This window comes from Oncorhynchus gorbuscha, linkage group LG15 (assembly GCF_021184085.1).
Source record: "Oncorhynchus gorbuscha isolate QuinsamMale2020 ecotype Even-year linkage group LG15, OgorEven_v1.0, whole genome shotgun sequence".
NCBI classification, from domain to species: domain Eukaryota; kingdom Metazoa; phylum Chordata; class Actinopteri; order Salmoniformes; family Salmonidae; genus Oncorhynchus; species Oncorhynchus gorbuscha.
In genome coordinates, this window is record NC_060187.1 from 27884613 (window position 1) to 27907106 (window position 22494).

A 22494-nucleotide genomic window follows, 5' to 3' on the forward strand; every position below is an offset into this window, starting at 1 on the left:
TATTTTGGATGAGCCTTGACTAGAATATGGTATATAGATATAAAACAGTATGTAAAGTAAACATGATTAAAGTGACCACTGTTCAATGACTTTATGTGCATAGGGGCTAAGCAGTCTCTAAGGTGCAGGGTAGCGTACAGGGTGGTAGCTGGCTAGTAACAGTGGCTAAGGTTCAGGGCAGGGTACTGGGCGGAGGCCGGCTAGTGGTTACTGTTTAACAGTCTGATGGGCTGGAGATAGAAGCTGTTCGTCAGTCTCTCGGTCCCAGCTTTGATGCACGTGTACTGTCTCCTCCTTAGATGGTAGTGGGGTGAACAGGCCGTGGCTCGGGTGGCTGAGGTCCTTGATGATCTCCTTGGCCTTCCTGTGACACCAGATGCTGTAGGTCCTGGAGGGCAGGCAGTGTGCCCCCGGTGATGTGTTGGGCTGAACGCACCACCCTCTGGAGAGCACTGCGGTTGCAAATGGTGGAATTGCCGTACTAGGGGCCAAGCTGAATTTCTTCAGCCTCCTGAGGTTGATGAGGCGCTGTTGCGCCTTCTTCACCACACTGTCTGTGTAAAGTGACAATTTCAGGTTTTGACCCTCTCCGCTGCTCAGCTCCTTTTGTTGAGGGAGAGGTCATTTTCCTCAGCAAGAGCCTCAGCAGATGAGTTATGTTTTGCAAATAACATTTTGTCTTTACTATTTATCACTATATCTTGAAAAATGTATCTTTAGTAGACAAACATGTAAGCACAAAACAGTGGGGGAATATCCTTGATGAAGCATTTTCCATTGATTTGAAGTTGGTTGGTTGCATGGTTATGAACTTCAAATGTCATTCATCACAAATCAGTCACCAATTATGTGTGTGGCATATAGATTTCAACTGAAGTACACTTGGATTTATGATGGCACAAACAAGGTCCTAAACATGATTTTAAATAAATGATACCTCTCTGCGACATACTGTAATACTCAACATTTATTTTATTTAAAGGTAGATTTCAAGCAAAAATCAGCTACTGGTGCAAGTGACCATGTCACCCAATGGTTTCAGGGGTTGATTTATATGAATTCAACCAAGACTGAATGTTGATCTGATATACACTGAGGGTACATAACATTAGGAACACCTGGTCTTTCCATGACATAGACTGACCAGGTGAATCCAGGTGAAAGCTATGATCCTTTATTGATGTCACAAGTTAAATCCACTTCAATCCGTTTAGATGAAGGGGAGGAGAAATGTTAAAGAAGGATTTTCAAGCCTTGACACATTTAAGACATGGATTGTGTGTGTGCCATTCAGAGGGTGAATGGCCAAGACAAAAGTTTTAACTGCCAGGGTGGCGCTGCAGTCTAAAGCATCGCAGTGCTTGAGGCGTCACTACTGCCCGGGTTCAATCCCAGGCTGTCTCACAGCCGGCGGTGACTGGGAGACCCATGAGGCAGCGCACAATTGGCACAGCATTGTCCGGGTGGTTTGGCTGGCCGGGATTTCCTTGTGTGTGTGTGTGTGTGTGTGTGTGTGTGTGTGTGTGTGTGTGTGTGTGTGTGTGTGTGTGTGTGTGTGTGTGTGTGTGTGTGTGTGTGTGTGTGTGTGTGTGTGTGTGTGTGTGTGTGTGTGTGTGTGTGTGTGTGTGTGCGTGTGTGTGTGTGCGTGTGCATAAGAGAGAGGGAGAGAGGTACTAAATGTAATTACATTTGCCAACTTGGATTCATAGTCTTTCTTTGTCATACTGTATTACATTTTAACGTGATGTTACTTACTGTAGGGCTATCAGGTTTTAGACTTTTCTTTTCTCACAGTTGCTTAGACTGTTGTAATAATGTGATACAGTTGAGCTCTTCAACCCTGTATGATTCAGTATGAAACTGTTATTTTAAATTCCCACATACTGCCAGAGTCATAATAAGAGTGTCAACATGATAATATTGTGTATCTTATAGTCCTGATCAAGCCAAGCTATATCAAACATTAATCAGATAATAGTCTTATCTCTGATATACTGAAGTGTATTGCCTATGGACCTTTGGTTGTTTACATAATAAAGTAGGCCTATATACAGTGGGGCAAAAAAGTATTTAGTCAGCCACCAATTGTGCAAGTTCTCCCACTTAAAAAGATGAGAGAGGCCTGTAATTTCCATCATAGGTACACTTCAACTATGACAGACATAATGAGAAAAAAAATTCCAGAAAATCACATTGTAGGATTTTTTATGAATTTATTTGCATATTATGGTGGAAAATAAGTATTTGGTCAATAACAAAAGTTTATCTCAATACTTTGTTATATACCCTTTGTTGGCAATGACAGAGGTCAAACATTTTCTGTAAGTCTTCACAAGGTTTTCACACACTGTTGCTGGTATTTTGGCCCATTCCTCCATGCAGATCTCCTCTAGAGCAGTGATGTTTTGGGGCTGTTGCTGGGCAACACGGACTTTCAACTCCCTCCAAAGATTTTCTATGTGGTTGAGATCTGGAGACAGGATAGGCCACTCCAGGACCTTGAAATGCTCCTTACTTCCGGCGCCGACAGAGATGGCCGCCTCGCTTCGCGTGTTATTTCTTACATTGGTACCCCAGGTCATCTTAGGTTTCATTACATACAGTCGAGAAGAACTATATAAGAGCAGCGTCAACTCACCATCAGTACGACCAAGAATATGACCTTCGCGAAGCGGATCCTGTGTTCTGCCTTTCACCCAGGACAACGGAATGGATCCCAGCCGGCGACCCAAAACAACGACTTCGTAAAAGAGGGAAACGAAGCGGTCTTCTGGTCAGACTCCGGAGACGGGCACATCGCGCACCACTCCCTAGCACACTTCTCGCCAATGTCCAGTCTCTTGACAACAAGGTTTATAAAATCCGTGCAAGGGTAGCATTCCAGAGAGACATCAGAGACTGTAACGTTCTTTGCTTCACGGAAACATGGCTCACTCGAGACACGCTATCGGAATCGGTGCAGCCAGCTGGTTTCTCCACGCATCGCGCCGACAGAAACAAACATCTTTCTGGTAAGAAGAGGGGCGGGGGCGTATGCTTTATGGTTAACGAGACGTGGTGTGGTCACAACAGCGTACAGGAACTCAAGTCCTTCTGTTCACCTGATTTAGAATTCCTCACAATCAAATGTCGACCGCATTATCTACCAAGGGAATTCTCTTCGATTATAATCACAGCCGTATATATTCCCCCCAAGCAGACACATCGATGGCTCTGAACTAACTTTATTTGACTCTTTGCAAACTGGAATCCATATATCCTGAGGCTGCATTCATTGTAGCTGGGGATTTTAACAAGGCTAATCTGAAAACAAGACTCCCTAAATTGTATCAGCATATCGATTGCGCAACCAGGGCTGGTAAAACCTTGGATCATTGCTATTCTAACTTCCGCGACGCATATAAGGCCCTCCCTTGCCCTCCTTTCGGAAAAGCTGACCACGACTCCATTTTGTTGCTCCCTGCCTACAGACAGAAGCTAAAACAAGAAGCTCCCGCGCTCAGATCTGTTCAACGCTGGTCCGACCAATCTGATTCCACTCTCCAAGACTGTTTCCATCACGTGGACTGGGATATGTTTCGTATTGCCTCAAACAACAACAAACAACAACGAATACGCTGATTCGGTGAACGAGTTCATTAGAACGTGCGTTGAAGATGACGTTTCCATAGCAATGAATAAAACATTCCCAAACCAGAAACCGTGGATTGATGGCATCATTCACGTGAAACTGAAAGCGCAAACCACTGCTTTTAATCAGGGCAAGGTGACCGGAAACATGACCGAATACAAACAGTGTAGCTATTCTCTCCGCAAGGCAATCAAACAAGCTAAGCGTCAGTATAGAGACAAAGTAGAATCACAATTCAACGGCTCAGACACAAGAGGTATGTGGCAGGGTCTACAGTCAATCACGGATTGCAAAAAGAAAACCAGCCCAGTCACGGACCAGGATGTCTTGCTCCCTGGCAGACTAAATCACTTTTTTGCCCGCTTTGAGGACAATACAGTGCCACTGACACGGCTCGCAACCAAAACATGCAAACTCACTGCAGCCGAGGTGAGTAAAACATTTAAACGTGTTAACCCTCGCAAGGCTGCAGACCCAGACGGCATCCCCAGTCGCGCATGCGCATGCGCAGACCAGCTGGCTGGTGTGTTTACGGACATATTCAATCAATCCTTATCCCAGTCTGCTGTTCCCACATGCTTCAAGAGGGCCACCATTGTTCCTGTTCCCAAGAAAGCTAAGGTAACTGAGCAAAACGACTACCGCCCCATAGCACTCACTTCCGTCATCAGCTTTGAGAGACTAGTCAAGGACCATATCACCTCCACCCTACCTGACACCCTAGACCCACTCCAATTTGCTTACCGCCCAAATAGGTCCACAGACGTTGCAATCTCAACCACACTGCACACTGCACTAACCCATCTGGACAAGAGGAATACCTATGTGAGAATGCTGTTCATCGACTACAGCTCAGCATTTAACACCATAGTACCCTCCAAATTCATCATCAAGCTCGAGACCCTGGGTCTCGAACCCCGCCCTGTGCAACTGGGTACTGGACTTCCTGACGGGCCGCCCCCAGGTGGTGAGGGTAGGTAACAACATCTCCACCCCGCTGATCCTCAACACTGTGGCCCCACAAGGGTGCGTTCTGGGCCCTCTCCTGTACTCCCTGTTCACCCACGACTGCGTGGCCACGCACGCCTCCAACTCAATCATCAAGTTTGCGGACGACACAGCAGTGATAGGCTTGATTACCAACAACGACGAGACGGCCTATAGGGAGGAGGTGAGGGCCCTCGGAGTGTGGTGTCAGGAAAATAACCTCACACTCAACGTCAACAAAACTAAGGAGATGATTGTGGACTTCAGGAAACAGCAGAGGGAACATCCCCTATCCACATCGATGGAACAGTAGTGGAGAGGGTAGTAAGTTTTAAGTTCCTCGGTGTACACATCACAGACAAACTGAATTGGTCCACCCACACAGACAGCATCGTGAAGAAGGCGCAGCAGCGCCTCTTCAACCTCAGGAGGCTGAAGAAATTCTGCTCGTCACCAAAAGCACGCACAAACTTTTACAGATGCACAATCGAGAGCATCCTGTCGGGCTGTATCACCGCTTGGTACGGCAACTGCTCCGCCCACAACCGTAAGGCTCTCCAGAGGGTAGTGAGGTCTGCACAACGCATCACCTGGGGCAAACTACCTGCCCTCAAGGACACCTACACCACCCGATGTCACAGGAAGGCCATAAAGATCATCAAGGACAACAACCACATGAGCCACTGCCCGTTCACCCCGCTATCATCCAGAAGGCGAGGTCAGTACAGGTGCATCAAAGCTGGGACCCGAGAGACTGAAAAACAGCTTCTATCTCAATGCCATCAGACTGTTAAACAGCCACCACTAACATTGAGTGGCTGCTGCCAACACACTGACTCAACTCCAGCCACTTTAATAATGGGAATTGATGGGAAATGATGTAAAATATATCACTAGCCACTTTAAACAATGCTACTTAATATAATGTTTACATACCCTACATTATTAATCTCATATGTATACGTATATACTGTACTCTATATCATCTACTGCATCTTTATGTAATACATGTATCACTAGCCACTTTAAACTATGCCACTTTGTCATGCTGAAAGACCCAGCCACGTTTCATCTTCAATGGATCTTCAATTGGGGCGGCAGGGTAGCCTAGTGGTTAGAGCGTTGGACTAGTAACCGGAAGGTTGCCAGTTCAAACCACCGAGCTGACAAGCCACATATCTGTCGTTCTGCCCCTGAACAGGCAGTTAACCCACTGTTCCTTCATTGAAAATAAGAATTTGTTCTTAACTGACTTGCCTAGTTAAATACAGGTAAAATAAAAATGCCCTTGCTGATGGAAGGAGGTTTCCACTCAAAATCTCCCGATACATGGCCCCATTCATTCTTTCCTTTACACGGATCAGTCGTCCTGGTCCCTTTGCAGAAAGACAGCCCAAAAGCATGATGTTTCCACCCCCATGCTTCACAGTAGGTATGGTGTTCTTTGGATGCAACTCCTGTCCTCCAAACACGACGAGTTTAGTTTTTACCAAAAAGTTATATTTTGGTTTCATCTGACCATATGACATTCCCCCAATCTTCTTCTGGATCATCCAAATGCTCTCTAGCAAACTTCAGACGGGCCTGGACATGTACTGGCTTAAGCAGGGGGACACGTCTAGCACTGCAGGATTTGAGTCCCTGGCGGCGTAGTGTGTTACTGATGGTAGGCTTTGTTACTTTGGTCCCAGCTCTCTGCAGGTCATTCACTAGGTCCCCCCGTGTGGTTCTGGGATTTTTGCTCACTGTTCTTGTGATCATTTTGACCCCACGGGGTGAGATCTTGCGTGGAGCCCCAGATCGGGGAGATTATCAGTGGTCTTGTATGTCTTCCATTTCCTAATAATTGCTCCCACAGTTGATTTCTTCAAACCAATCTGCTTACCTATTGCAGATTCAGTCTTCCCAGTCTGGTGCAGGTCTACAATTTTGTTTCTGGTGTCCTTTGACAGCTCTTTGGTCTTGGCCATAGTGGAGTTTGGCGTGTGACTGTTTGAGGTTGTGGACAGGTGTCTTTTATACTGATAACAAGTTCAAACAGGTGTCATTAATACAGGTAACGAGTGGAGGACAGAGGAGCCTCTTAAAGAATAAGTTACAGGTCTGTGAGAGCCAGAAATCCTGCTTGTTTGTAGGTGACCAAATACTTATTTTCCACCATAATTTGCAAATGTATTCATAAAAAATCCTACAATGTGATTGGATTTATTTTCTCATTTTGTCTGTCATAGTTGAAGTGTACCTATGATGAGAATTACAGGCCTCTCTCATCTTTTTAAGTGGGAGAACCCGCACAATTGGTGGCTGACTAAATACTTTTTTGCCCCACTGTAGATCTTAAACATTTTTTACCCACAACATACTTTACTATTGTTTTTGTTCTCTACAATATTTGCCAAAGAATTTGGCTTAACCTACAAATGCCACCACAAGCCACCACCAGAGAGCATGTTTTCTCCACTCAGAAGAGAAATGCATTACACACAAATGCAAACTGAGCCGGCCAGGACAACCTAAAAACATGGCACTTTGATACAGCTCAAATCGAAAGTGACTTTTTTGTGGCAGGTTCTAGGGGAATTTACGCAGCAGATAATTAACGTAGCAGGTTAATAAGATAATTAACGTAGCAGTTCAGGATAATTAGGTTACGGTCAGGAATTGGGCTAGGCTTAGCAATAATCTAGATGGTCTAAACCTGTTTAAAGTTTAAAGTATAAATCTGTTATTTGAATACCCTATTCTCAATCAAAGTGTGATACATTTTCACAGGACTGGCCTTTTAGATATTTGAAAGTGTCAATACAGTACATCCATGTTGAAATCATCAAGGTTATTTGGTTACACCTAGTTCATTTGCTACTTTTCTTTTCGCCATAATCTGAGATTGACTGCTGCTATCATCCAGCAAAACAAATAAAAAAATAAAAAAGTTTATGACAGGCATTAGCCTACTTTCTATCTAGTGCCAACAATGTTGTAAAACCCCATGCCAGAATAGTAATATTCCATCATACACTAATCATTTGATGTTGCCTGGTCTACATTCACTGCAGATGCTCTGGTAAGATCAGTCACTGTCAAGAGTGCCCCTTTTGCCACGGACTTTGAACAGTCAGCGTCCAGCGTGTTTTGTGCTTTATAAGCAGCTTGCAGGTAGCTCAGGTGAAGGACTCCTGAAAAAGCATCCACTGCAGGTGTGTATTACCACTCTTCATACTGCAATACACCATACATTACAAACAAGACTCATTCAGGTAATATCACTCCACTGCAGGTGTGTATTACCACTCTTCATACTGCAATACACCATACATTACAAACAAGACTCATTCAGGTAATATCACTCCACTGCAGGTGTGTATTACCACTCTTCATACTGCAATACACCATACATTACAAACAAGACTCATTCAGGTAATATCACTCCACTGCAGGTGTGTATTACCACTCTTCATACTGCAATACACCATACATTACAAACAAGACTCATTCAGGTAATATCACAACAAAATAAAACTACAACAAACAAACAAGGATATGTTAGGAATTGTTACCTATAGCTGTATTTGCTTATAACCTCTAAATTATTATTATTATTATTATTATTGTTGGCATGCAGCTACACACAATGTGGAGCCAATGACTGGTCGAGCATGTTTTCAGGAGTGCTACCTTCTGCTGTTTAACCTCGCTTTAACTATTATTGTTATTATAGGAATAATAGGTATTCATTGTATTAGTTATAGCCTAGTAATAGGCATAGTATGCCTCTGTTGTACACAATTTTTGTTTGAGATAACTCATTTTGAACCTTGGAAAATCTGAGCTTAGAGAGCTTTTCTGATTCAACTTTTTGTATGGTTTCTTGAGGATTGTAGGCCCCTAGGATACAGTCATATTTGTATTTCTCTGTGGACTTTATCAATGTGGATGTGAAAAAGCAACATCACCATGAGTTATTCCCATGGAATAAGTTTCCATAATTTAAAGGAGAAATTATCATATTTGGTAACATCTTGTGACAGGCACAAGATTGCTTGGCTATGCGTTGGAGGATACAAAAATATAAAATATTTAGGAACTATCAAATAGAGGTGTCTCAATATAAAAGGATTGTGTATTTGTTTCCTCTGAGAGAGAAAAATATTTAAAAAGTGAACCATTACTGGCTTTTCACATGTAAATGTTTTTCTTTCCAAATTGATTTATTCAAGTCAAAACTGTATACCTTGAGGTTTGCTACATGATCTTCATGGTTTACCGCAAAGTAAGTTATTTTTTCCTATAGGGCAATGCCTCTTCAACCAGAATTTAGAGATACTCCGTCTCCCACTCTTGGTATGTACAGTAGGCTACGCTTTACTATCTATGAAGTCCATACCTCACCACCAGGCAGCATCACCACACACAGAGGCAACCGCCACTCACAATTATCCTAATCTCACAGATGATGCTGGTAAGGCACCTAAAGACTCAGTCGTCCCGTCGGCATATTCTACTATGGACCTGGTGGACAAGGACCCGGATGAGGACGACCCCTGGAACCTCCCTGAACTGCAGGACACTGGACTCAAGTGGTCAGGTGAGATAAGAGTGTGGTTGCATCTGAAATTGAGTCGGATATTGTACCTCATTCCCAACCAAGTGCACAGCTGGGCGCTCAATACAGTGTGTAATACAGTGCCTTGCAAAAGTATTCATCCCCCTTGGCATTTTTCCTAATTTGTTGCATTACAACCTGTAATTTACATAGATTTTTATTTGGATTTAATGTAATGAACATACACAAAATAGTCCAAATTGGTGAAGAGAAATGAAAAAAAATACTTGTTTAAATTTTTTTATTTTTTTATACAAAACGGAAAAGTGGTATATGCATATGTATTCACCCCCTTTGTCATGAATCCCCTAAATAAGATCTGGTGCAACCAATTACCTTCAGAAGTCACATAATTAGTTAAAGTCCACCTGTGTGCAATCTAAGTGTCACATGATCTCAGTATATATACACCTGTTCTGAAAGGCCCCAGAGTCTGCAACATCACTAATCAAGCGGCACCACCAAGCAAGTGACACAATGAAGCCCAAGGAGCTCTCCAAACAGGTCAGGGACACCGTTGTGGAGAAGTACAGATCAGGGTTGTGTTATAAAAACATATCAGAAACTTTGAACTTCCCAAGGAGCACAATTAAATCCATTATAAAAGAAATGAAAGAATGTGGTACCACAACAAACCTGCCAAGAGAGGGTCGCCCACCAAATCTCCTGGAACAGGCAAGGAGGGCATTAATCAGAGGCAACAAAGAGACCAAAGATAACCCTGAAGGAACTGCAAAGTTCCACAGCTGAGATTGGAGTATCTGTCCATAGGACCACTTTAAGCTCTACACTCCACAGAGCTGGGATTTACCGAAGAGCAGCCAGAAAAAAGCCATTGCTTAAAGAAAAAAATAAGCAAACACGTTTGGTGTTCGCCAAAAGGCATGTGGGAGACTCCCCAAACATATGGAAAGAGGTACTCTCGTCAGATGGCCATCATGGAAAACCCAACACCTCTCATCACCCTGAGAACAGCATCCCCACAGTGAAGCATGGTGGTGGCAGCATCATACTGCGGGGATGTTTTTCATCAGCAGGAACTGGGAAACTGGTCAGAATTGAAAGAATGATAGATGGCGCTAAATACAGGGAAATTCTTGAGGGGAACCTGTTTCAGTCTTCTAGAGATTTGAGACTGGGGCGGAGGTTCACCTTCCAGCAGGAGAGTGAACCACCATCCCAATGACACTAAGCATACTGCTAAAGCAACACTTGAGTGGCTTAAGGGGAAACATTTAAGTTTCTTGGAATGGCCTAGTCAAAGCCCAGACCTCCATCCAATTGAGAATCTGTGGCATGACCTAAAGATTTCTGTACACCAGCGGAACCCATCCAACCTGAAGGAGCTGGAGCAGTTATGCCTTGAAGAATGAGCAAAACTCCCAGTGGCTATATTTGCCAAGCCTATAGAGACATACCCCAAGAAACCTACAGCTACAATTGCTGCAAAAGGTGGCCCTACAAAGTATTGACTTTTTGTTTTTGTTTTTTTGGGGGGGGGCAGTTTTGCATGCTCTAGTTTTCTATGTTTTGTCTTATTTCTTGTTTGCTTCACAATAAAACATACTTTGCATCTTCAAAGTGGTAGGCATGCTGTGTATATCAAATGATACAACCCCCCCAAAAAAATGAATTCCAGGTTGTAAGGCAACAAAATAGGAAAAATGCCAATCACTGGGATGAAAATCAATGTTGAAGTGTTAACCTGTGTGACTACACAAACAAAAATGCAGTCTCTTTTTGGAAACAGAGTTGGATGCCAAAGGGAAGGTTATGTGGGTTCTGACTTCCATCGTCAGGTTTATTCTGCTGGTTGGATTTCTCTACATGTTCGTCTGCTCTCTGGACGTCCTGAGCTCTGCTTTCCAGCTAGTTGGAGGTAACATTAAACCTGCTCTCTCTCTCTGTCAGTGTAGACAAAATGAATTCAACCCAACCCAATCATATAATATACAGTCATAATCATATTAAAGTAATTAAAAGTGAATCTTTGTTGTCAACCAGGTCCTGTTGTCCATACTTATGTTTTAGCTCTGCTCATTTAATGATACTCTCATACTTTCATGTTGATGACATTACACAATATTATTCACAATTACAACTGTCCTCGTATTCTGTTTCTAAATATCATAAAATTGGCTGTTTATGGATATCAAAGCATTTATGGGATGTTTTCATGATGAATTTGGCTGTGTGTCACTGTGTATCCACAGGTAAGGCAGCCGGGGACATTTTCCAGGACAATGCGGTGCTGTCCAACCCTGTGGCTGGCCTGGTGATTGGAGTGCTGGTCACAGTGTTAGTCCAGAGTTCTAGCACGTCCTCCTCTATTGTGGTCAGCATGGTGTCTTCTGGATGTGAGTATACACACACATACAAGTACACATGGGACACATACACACATGCACACACGGACATTCACGCATGTACAGGATGCACATACACACACAAACAGATAGCCTAGCGGTTAAGAGTGTTAAGACAGTAACCCAAAGGTTGCTAGTTTGAATCCTCCTCCCAGAGCGCTAAGAACCTTGGCGTGATCCTGGACAACACCCTGTCGTTCTCAACTAACATCAAGGCGGTGGCCCGTTCCTGTAGGTTCATGCTCTACAACATCCGCAGAGTACGACCCTGCCTCACACAGGAAACGGCGCAGGTCCTAATCCAGGCACTTGTCATCTCCCGTCTGGATTACTGCAACTCGCTGTTGGCTGGGCTCCCTGCCTGTGCCATTAAACCCCTACAACTCATCCAGAACGCCGCAGCCCGTCTAGTGGTCCTTCTGTAGCTCAGTTGGTAGAGCATGGCGCTTGTAACGCCAGGGTAGTGGGTTCTATCCCCGGGACCACCCATACGTAGAATGTATGCACACATGACTGTAAGTCGCTTTGGATAAAAGCGTCTGCTAAATGGCATATATTATATTATTATATTATTAGTGTTCAACCTTCCCAAGTTCTCTCACGTCACCCCGCTCCTCCGCTCTCTCCACTGGCTTCCAGTTGAAGCTCGCATCCGCTACAAGACCATGGTGCTTGCCTACGGAGCTGTGAGGGGAACGGCACCTCAGTACCTCCAGGCTCTGATCAGGCCCTACACCCAAATAAGGGCACTGCGTTCATCCACCTCTGGCCTGCTCGCCTCCCTACCACTGAGGAAGTACAGTTCCCGCTCAGCCCAGTCAAAACTGTTCGCTGCTCTGGCTCCCCAATGGTGGAACAAACTCCCTCACGACGCCAGGACAGCGGAGTCAATCACCACCTTCCGGAGACACCTGAAACCCCACCTCTTTAAGGAATACCTAGGATAGGATAAAGTAATCCTTCTCACCCCCCTACCCCCCTTAAAAGATTTAGATGCACTATTGTAAAGTGGCTGTTCCACTGGATGTCATAAGGTGAATGCACCAATTTGTAAGTCGCTCTGGATAAGAGCGTCTGCTAAATGACTTAAATGTAATGTATGTAATGTAACTAGGTGAAAAATCTGTATGTGTCCTTGTGCAAGGCACTAAACACAAATTGCTCCTATAAATTGCTCTGGATAAAAGCGTCTGCTAAAATGTAAACAAACACATTTGCACTCACTCATACATACACATCTGTATACATAACTACATGAGCAAAGCCAAGTGATTATTGTCTTATATAAACCTAAAGTGATTGTATCGTCATTGAAGTGCTGGAGGTCCAGTCTGCCGTGCCTGTCATTATGGGAGCCAACATTGGAACCTCAGTCACCAACACTATCGTGGCAATGATGCAGGCAGGAGACAGAAATGAGTTCCGCAGGTACATCTGACTGGATCACTTTCTAAGCAGCCTAAATTGATAGAAGTTTACTTCACCATTTTGGACTATAAAAATCATTCTAATTTGTTGCTTGGTAACAAGCAGAATTGTACCATGCTGGATAAATAGTGAGATGTCGATCCTGGTGTTATTTCTTCCAGGGCGTTTGCTGGTGCCACGGTGCATGACTTCTTTAACTGGCTGTCTGTGCTAATCCTGCTGCCGCTGGAGGCAGCCACTGGTGTCCTGTATAAACTCACCAAGATTGTCATCGACTCCTTTAACATCCAGGGGGGTGACAATGCCCCTGACCTGCTAAATGTCATCACTGACCCCCTCACCAGTGCCATCATAGAGGTAGGAGCAGCATTTCACCATCATGAAGCATCTTGTTAATTACAATATAAAATGCTATTCTGGATGTTGTCATCTGGTGTACATCATGGGATTTTAACTAACTATGAGCAAGCAAAGCCCAGACATTGCAGACATCAACCAATGGTTGCGTGCTATGTCATCGACTGTGTCATCGACTGACAGATTGCTACAACATAGGTGGTCCTGTGTGGCTCATTCGGTAGAGCATGGCGCTTACAACAGCAAATATTGTCGGTTTGATTCCCGCTGGGGCCACCCATATCTAAAATGTATGCATGCATGATTGTAAGTTGCTATGGATAAAAGTGTCTGCTCAATGGCATTTATTATTATCACGAGTGTCCCTAATGCACCTGACAAAATGAAAACAGGTTTTTAGAAGTTTTCGCAAATGTATAAACAATTTAAAACAGAAATGTAGTTTTTTTTATTTACATAAGTATTCAGACCCTTTGCTATGAGACTCGAAATTGAGCTCAGGTGCATCCTGTTTCCATTGATCATCCTTGAGATGTTTCTACAACTTCATTGGAGTCCACCTGTGGTAAATTCAATTGATTGTACAGGATTTGGAAAGGCACACACCTGTCTATATAAGGTCCCATAGTTGACAGTGCATGTCAGAGCAAAAACCAAGCAATGAGGTCGTAAAAGCTGTCCGTAAAGCTCCGAGACAGGAAAGTGTCGAGGCACAGATCTAGGATACCAAAACATTTCTGCAGTATTGAAGGTCCCCAAGAACACAGTGGCCTCCATCATTCTTAAATGGAAGAAGTTTGGAACCACCAGGACTCTTCCTAGAGCTGGCCGCCTGGCCAAACTGAGAAATCGGGGGAGAAGGGCCTTGGTCAGGGAGTTGACTATGAACCCGATGGTCACTCAGAGTTCCTCTGTGAAGATGGGAGAAACTTCCAGAAGGACAACCATCTCTGCAGCTTTCCACCAATCAGGCCTTTATAGTAGAGTGGCCAGGCAGAAGCCACTCCTCAGTAAAAGGCACATGACAGTCCACTTGGAGTTTGCCAAAAGGCACCTAAAGACTGTCAGACCATGATAATTAAAATGTTTTGGTCTGATGAAACCAATATTGAACTCTTTGGCCTGAATACCAACCGTCACTTCTAGAGGAAACCTGGCACCATCCCTACGGTGGTGGCAGCATAATACTGTGGGGATGTTTTTCAGCGGCAGGGACTGGGAGACTAGTCAGGATTGAGGGAAATTTGAACGGAGCAAAGTACAGAGAGATCCTTGATGAAAACCTGCTCCAAAGCGCTCAGGACCCCAGACTGGGGTGAAGGTTCAAAATCCAACAGGACAACGAGCCTAAGCACATAGGCCAAGACATCGCAGGAGTGGCTTCGGGACAAGTCTCTGAATATCCTTGAGTGGCCCAGTCAGAGCCAGGACTTGAACCCAATCGAACATCTCTGGAGAGACCCGAAAATAGCTGTGCAGTAATGCTCCCCACCCAACCTGACAGAGCTTGAGAGGATCTGCAGAGACTAATGGGAGAAACTCCCCAAATATAGTTGTGCCAAGCTTGTAGCGTCATACCCAAGAAGACTCAAGGCTGTAATCACTACCAAAGGTGCTTCAATAAAGTACTGAGTAAAGGGTCTGAATACTGTAGGTAGATGTTATATTTCAGTTTTTTCAATTTTTTGATAAATCAGCAAAAATTCTGTTTTTGCTTCATTATTAGGGGGTATTGTGTGTAGATTGATGAGGAAATATTTTTTAAATACATTTTAGAATAAGACTGTAACGTAACAAAATGTGTAAAAAGTCAAGGGATCTGAATACTTTCCAAAGGCTAGCAAGACACCTATACAACCCTGAAACATATTTGAAACATCAGCTTAATGTTACATTTGAGTTGATAGAGAACTTTAGTAGGCCATAATAAAATGATATACAACTGAACAGAGGCCTTTCTTTTCCTCTAGCTGGATAAAACGGTCATCAGTGACATTGCCACGGGTGACCCAGCGGCCAGAAACAAGAGTCTGATCAAAATCTGGTGCAAAACAGAGAAAATCACGGTAAATCACGGAATTATTAATCGGATAGTCAAACAATGGGTTATTATTGACCAAGTTTGTGATGATTTATGATGAAGACTTTTCCAACAGTAAATAAATCTGTAGTATAGCTGGGAGTGTTATCTCTTAAGCCCTCTGTCGCAGGGTTAATGTTTGACAGCTTTTAGCTTAGCCAGAGTGATTCTACTTATAAGGACCAGTGCTTTATTGCCACTATATCATGATGAAGGTGGAATTTTCTTAAAGGCCCAGTGCAGTCAAAAACGTGATTTCCTTTGTTTTTATACATATTTTCCACTATGAGTTTGGAATAATACTGTGAAATTGTGAAAATTATTATAATGCCCTTTTAGTGTGTGCGCTGTTAGAAAAGACCGCCTGAAATATCAGCCTATTTTGGTGTGCCTTGTGACATCACCAGGTGGTAAATCAGTTAATAGACCAATAAGGGAGTTCCGAACCTCTCTGCGAAAAACAGTACATTTTCAGTTTTCCCCTCCCAACTCAGACCACTCCCAGACAGTCCTATCAAAATTCCAGCTTGAATTAGCTCTTTGCTAAGAATCTATTTTTGTTTCTTTTTGACCATTTGATTGGTAAACAATTACAGTAAAGTACTTAACTGTTACCCAGAAAGGATTTGATATTGAGGTAAAAATGGCTGTGTTGGACCTTTAATAAAATGCCCTTTCTTTACTAGTCAATGTAGATGTTATTGTTTCCATAGGTTTTGATTACAATGATTATGCACTGTGCATTTTATCTGTATTTGCGAAAACTTGTATTATTATTTTTTAGACTCTTTTAAATATAACAGTTCCCTCAGCTGCCAACTGCACGATCGGCGTCCCCTGTTGGGTGGAAGGCAACAAGACATGGACGCAGATAAATGTTACTGAGACAATCAATCTAGAGAGATGTAAGTACAGTACAATCACTGTGCCATGATCCCATAAAAGGCCTATACAGAGCAATTTGGATTACCTGATACGCTCAGCCAAACATCTGTGAAACCAGAGAACAACCCCCCCCCCACCACCACCTGTCACAAGGACAATGACTTCCATTCAGTCCATTTAGTGACTCATCACATACCCTCCCATCACCTCTTCTACCTGCTCAAATACCCTCCCCTCACCCCCTCTACCCACTTAAAAGTCCCATTCATTCTGGACAGCTGAAGCACAGGAGTGGCCCAAGGCCGATCGACGGGCCAGCACTCCACACAGCCAAACAAAATTAATACCTGTATGCTTGGAAAATCAGCCAATCAAAATAAGGGAAAGGGTCATCACTTATTTTGGCTTGGATCAGATCCAGTTGTAAAGTAACCCATTACTTTGGGTCACCAGACATGTCAGGGCTAAGTGTAGAAGCTACGGGGGAAAAACATGTTGACTGTTGAAGTAACATTCTTCCTTCCTATCCTTTCCATCAAATCGGTGGAAGTCCTGTCAGGACAGAAAAATGACCTTATCACTAATCTCAACAAACTAATTACCTTCTCTCTATAATCTTTCAGTTTTATCCCACCCTTGTCTCAGGTATATATTTAATAACATTTGGCATCTTCCCATGCAGGTAACCATATCTTTGCCTATGCTAACCTGCCTGACCTGGCTGTGGGCCTCATCCTGCTGGCCCTGTCCCTGCTCATCCTCTGTACCTGCCTCATCCTCATCGTCAAGCTGCTCAACTCCATGCTCAAGGGACAGGTGGCCGTGGTCATCAAAAAGGTGCTCAACACAGGTGAGAAGACATTGGCCTTCTTCCCAATCTACTCAGAACGCTGGTAGAACATACACCCTGTTTGATAACACAGGATTAGCCACTCTGCAGATTGAAGGTCACATCAGGTGCTCTGGTCTTGTTACATGACTATCATGTTATTCTTATGGTCACTTAGATGTTTATGTTGAAAGTTATCCTAAAATTCACTTTGATGTTTATGTTGAAAATTATCCTAAAATTCACTTTCATGGTTATGTTGAAAGTTATCCTAAAATTCACTTTGATGTTTATGTTGAAAATTATCCTAAAATTCACTTTGATGTTTATGTTGAAAATTATCCTAAAATTCACTTTGATGTTTATGTTGAAAGTTATCCTAAAATTCACTTTGATGTTTATGTTGAAAATTATCCTAAAATTCACTTGGATGTTTATGTTGAAAATTATCCTAAAATTCACTTTGATGTTTATGTTGAAAATTATCCTAAAATTCACTTTGATGTTTATGTTGAAAATTATCCTAAAATTCACTTTGATGTTTATGTTTAAAGATGTGTTTATGTTGAAAGTTATCCTAAAATTCACTTTGATGTTTATGTTGAAAGTTATCCTAAAATTCACTTTGATGTTTATGTTGAAAATTATCCTAAAATTCACTTTGATGTTTATGTTGAAAATTATCCTAAAATTCACTTTGATGTTTATGTTGAAAGTTATCCTAAAATTCACTTTGATGTTTATGTTGAAAATTATCCTAAAATTTTGGATGTTTATGTTGAAAATTATCCTAAAATTCACTTTGATGTTTATGTTGAAAATTATCCTAAAATTCACTTTGATGTTTATGTTGAAAATTATCCTAAAATTCACTTTGATGTTTATGTTGAAAGTTATCCTAAAATTCACTTTGATGTTTATGTTGAAAGTTATCCTAAAATTCACTTTGATGTTTATGTTGAAAGTTAAAATTCACTTTGATGTTTATGTTGAAAATTATCCTAAAATTCACTTTGATGTTTATGTTGAAAATTATCCTAAAATTCACTTTGATGGTTATGTTGAAAGTTATCCTAAAATTCACTTTGATGTTTATGTTGCAAATTATCCTAAAATTCACTTTGATGTTTATGTTGAAAATTATCCTAAAATTCACTTTGATGTTTATGTTGAAAGTTATCCTAAAATTCACTTTGATGTTTATGTTGAAAATTATCCTAAAATTCACTTTGATGTTTATGTTGAAAATTATCCTAAAATTCACTTTGATGTTTATGTTGAAAGTTATCCTAAAATTCACTTTGATGTTTATGTTGAAAGTTATCCTAAAATTCACTTTGATGTTTATGTTGAAAGTTATCCTAAAATTCACTTTGATGTTTATGTTGAAAGTTATCCTAAAATTCACTTTGATGTTTATGTTGAAAATTATCCTAAAATTCACTTTGATATTTATGTTGAAAGTTATCCTAAAATTCACTTTGATGTTTATGTTGAAAGTTATCCTAAAATTCACTTTGATGTTTATGTTGAAAGTTATCCTAAAATTCACTTTGATGTTTATGTTGAAAATTATCCTAAAATTCACTTTGATGTTTATGTTGAAAATTATCCTAAAATTCACTTTGATGTTTATGTTGAAAGTTATCCTAAAATTCACTTTGATGTTGAAGGGGTCATAATACAGTCAAAGTGATCTTTAGGTTATGGTCTCCAAGCTGTTTAACTTTTATGTAACTAGGCAAGTCAGTTAAGAACAAATTCTTATTTACAAGGACGGCCTACCCCGGCAAAACTCTAACCCGGATGACGCTGTGCCAATTGTGCGCCGCCCTATGGGACACCCAATCACGGCCGGTTGTGATGATGCAGTGCCTTAGACCGCTGCGCCACTCGGGAGCCCATGCCTAACCTGCTCTGTCTTGTCTGTTCAGACTTCCCCTTCCCCTTCAGCTGGGTCACTGGTTACATTGCCATCCTGGTCGGAGCAGGAATGACCTTCATCGTTCAGAGCAGCTCTGTCTTCACCTCTGCAATCACGCCCCTTGTCGGTGAGTAGTTAGGCATATTTGTTTAGCGTCTATCTATCCATTTACCTTTAGCTGGCTCCTATGGCATCCGAACCTACTGGTACACTCAAGTATTCTTTCAGTATCATGTAACCCTGCTTGTATTATTTTTCTCTGGCCCATGTCTTATTCCTTCTCTCTATCGTCCAACAGGTATTGGTGTTATTAGCCTTGAGAGAGCCTATCCCCTGACATTGGGCTCTAATATCGGCACAACTACCACTGCTATTCTTGCTGCTATGGCTGCTCCCGGGGAAACCCTGGCCAACTCACTGCAGGTTTGTTGTAGTAATCATTTATTTTTCTGGCGGTGTCATATTGCTCTCTGTCCACTCTGTCTCTCTATACATCAGTGTTATTGAAGTCTCACTCACCCTGTTTGCATCTCCTCTGCAGATTGCACTGTGCCATTTCTTCTTCAACATAGCGGGGATTCTGCTGTGGTATCCTATCCCTTTCACTCGGATCCCCATCCGCTTGGCCAGAGCCCTGGGGAACCGCACAGCCAACTACCGCTGGTTCGCAGCGATCTACCTCCTGCTCTGCTTCTTCCTCATGCCCCTAACCATCCTGGGGCTCTCCCTGGCCGGCTGGCAGGCTCTGGTGGGGGTGGCCGTGCCCATCGTTGTCCTGGCCATCTTCATCATCATCGTCAACCTGATGCAGGCGCGTTGTCCTCGGTACCTGCCCAGCAGGCTCCGGAACTGGGACTTCTTGCCCCGCCCCCTGCACTCCATGGCCCCCTGGGATGGAGTGGTTATGTCTGGCATGTCCTTCTGCGGAACCCGCTGCTGCTGCAAGTGCTGCCAGAAGACTGAGGATGAAGAGAAGGGTGGTAAGGAGAGGAAGAAGAGTCAAGAGATGTATGATAACCCAGCCCTAACCAGAGACGATGAGCCACTAGAAGCTCCCAAGGAAACTGTGAAAGCTACACAGCTCTGACACAGTTATGAATTCACTGTAACATATCTGTAAGACATATATAACATATATGTAATCCTCCACATTTGCTCAGGCTTTATGGAGTTAACCGGTCTCTGTTTAGGTGATACTGTATCATGAAGTGGTGAAAGCCTGAACACAGCAACTGTACTTCTTGTAGGAGAGCATCACCATATATTGCTAAAACCACTCCATGGAAACATACAGACTCATTCTGCACATCCGTCATATTTTCTGGATCATGTTTATTGAATGTATCATTTAAACTTTCATGATAAAATAGAATGGGATAAACATGCACTTTAAACATTTTATTTTATTAATGCATCACTGACTATTTAAAAATGTTTTACCTTTTGATATTTGTAAATAATACAAATTGTTAGTTGGAAACAGAATGTTGTGATATATTTCCAAATAGTGTAATGTTCCTATTTGATAATTTACTGTATTGCATTGTATCATGACTGACTGTAATTTTACATTCTGAATACATGTTGGTAGTTGTTTTATATGGGTTTTACAGTATTGTCTCTCATCAATAAATATTAGAAACCAATGCATCAGTTTGTGTCATGCTTATAGGTAAACAACTGAAAGGTTATTTGCATGGCTGAGCTGGTATTATGATTTATTTTTTATGTTGTAGATTTCAAAATGCCTGGTCATGTGGTTGATAATGCATAACTGTAAGCTAATGGGTACAGTAGACTGGTTACCCCGGGTGAGTTGTGCTCCAATGCTGTAGCTGGTTTTTGGGAGGTTGAATCAGTGTGTACTACTGATAGTAGTAAGTGAAATGTATCAGATGTGCCTTTGGACAGTAGCTATCTGGGCAGAACCTTTCCCTGGTCAGGAGTGAAGGCCAACATCCTGCTGGCCCATAGAGACCAGCAGGTACACTGTGCGCACGCTGCATCACCTCCTGCCACACATTTGCCTGTCCTGCCCTATAGTTCACCTGGGAGACCACCCCTGCTCAAGCCAAGGTGCACTTCATGAGTAGAACTCTGAATACGGTGATAGTGCTTTATACTTAAACTACAGTGTCTAAATCAATTGGCACAATTGGCAGCAAATCAGAAAACCAAATACAAGGTTATCATTGCTATGATTTCTCAAATATTGATTCATACATTACCAATTCAATCTATTCTTTCAGACTGAGTAATGTTATAGTAATTAAAGAAAATATGCAGGTAGAGAAAGTTCTGGAACTGGTGATAACCTTGGATAGATAGTTGAATACTCAGCTGTTCAAATAATGTTGGTCTTTATTTTCTGAAAGGACAGTTTATAGACTATGGTATAATGCACGGCTGAGACCACGCATCAACTCAATCTCTGTATGTCCTGGATGTTGACAAAGTCAAAAAGTCTCCATGAAAAAAAAAACCCATAAATGATTATAAAGGTTGCCCTTGGGAAACATTTCTATTAAATGAGTTTGACTAAACAGAACAGTATTACAAAGTACAACGTGACAGCAGTTAAACTGTCACATTTATTACATTTGGCCACAGTGTTTGTTGTTGCCAAGATTCAAGGTAATATCAATCGTCATATAATGATTACATAACTGCATATTAATGAGAGAGAAAGAGAGAGCCCTCCAACAGTTGCAGTTTATGCTGTAAATAACAGCTGATCAAGCAAATACTAGAAAGGATGCTGCAGTTTAGCTCCTCGAAGTTCCCCAACCTATTATGAAATCCATAACGCAGACACAGAGTAACAGTTCTACCATCCGCATAATACGAAATCCTTATCTGAAGTACTGTATCTACATGAAGACGAGGCTTAGTGTGTTTCACAGAATACAATCATATCTCACTCATTGACCCACATACTGAGAACAGACAGTTCATTGCATGAATAAAATTCAGACTTAAACTGGGCAAGGGTCCAGGAATGCTGCACACACTGCACATACTCTTGCAGGCCCACCATATTTACTCTTGGTAACCCATCATAGTTACAGTTGAAGCCGGAAGATTACATACACTTAGGTTGGAGTCATTCAAACTTGTTTTTCAACCACTCCACACATTTCTTGTTAACAAACTATAGTTTTGACAAGTAATTTTTCCAATAATTGTTTAGACAGATTATTTAACTTATAGTTCACTGTATCACAATCCCAATGTGTCAGAAGTTACATACACTAAGTTGACTGTGCCTTTAAACAGCTTGGAAAATTCCAGAAAATTATGTCATGGCTTTAAAAGATTCTGGAAGGCTAATTGACATAATTTGAGTCGATTGGAGATGTACCTGTGGATGTATTTCAAGGCCTACCTTCAAACTCAGTGCCTCT

The 22494-nt window shown here is 42.1% G+C and overlaps 1 protein-coding gene across 1 annotated transcript; it reads left to right on the forward strand.

Moving 5' to 3' along the window:
• The first annotated feature begins 7694 nt into the window (after positions 1–7694).
• Positions 7695–20736, forward strand: LOC123997663 (sodium-dependent phosphate transport protein 2B-like). Its single transcript, XM_046302119.1, has 13 exons — positions 7695–7815; positions 8910–8959; positions 9069–9203; positions 10972–11100; positions 11435–11578; positions 12904–13015; positions 13177–13372; positions 15343–15438; positions 16237–16357; positions 17020–17187; positions 19101–19217; positions 19389–19513; positions 19632–20736. The coding sequence occupies exons 2-13, from the start codon at positions 8914–8916 to the stop codon at positions 20175–20177; spliced, it is 1935 nt and encodes a 644-aa protein (XP_046158075.1). The 5' UTR covers positions 7695–7815; positions 8910–8913; the 3' UTR covers positions 20178–20736.
• Positions 20737–22494: the final 1758 nt, after the last annotated feature.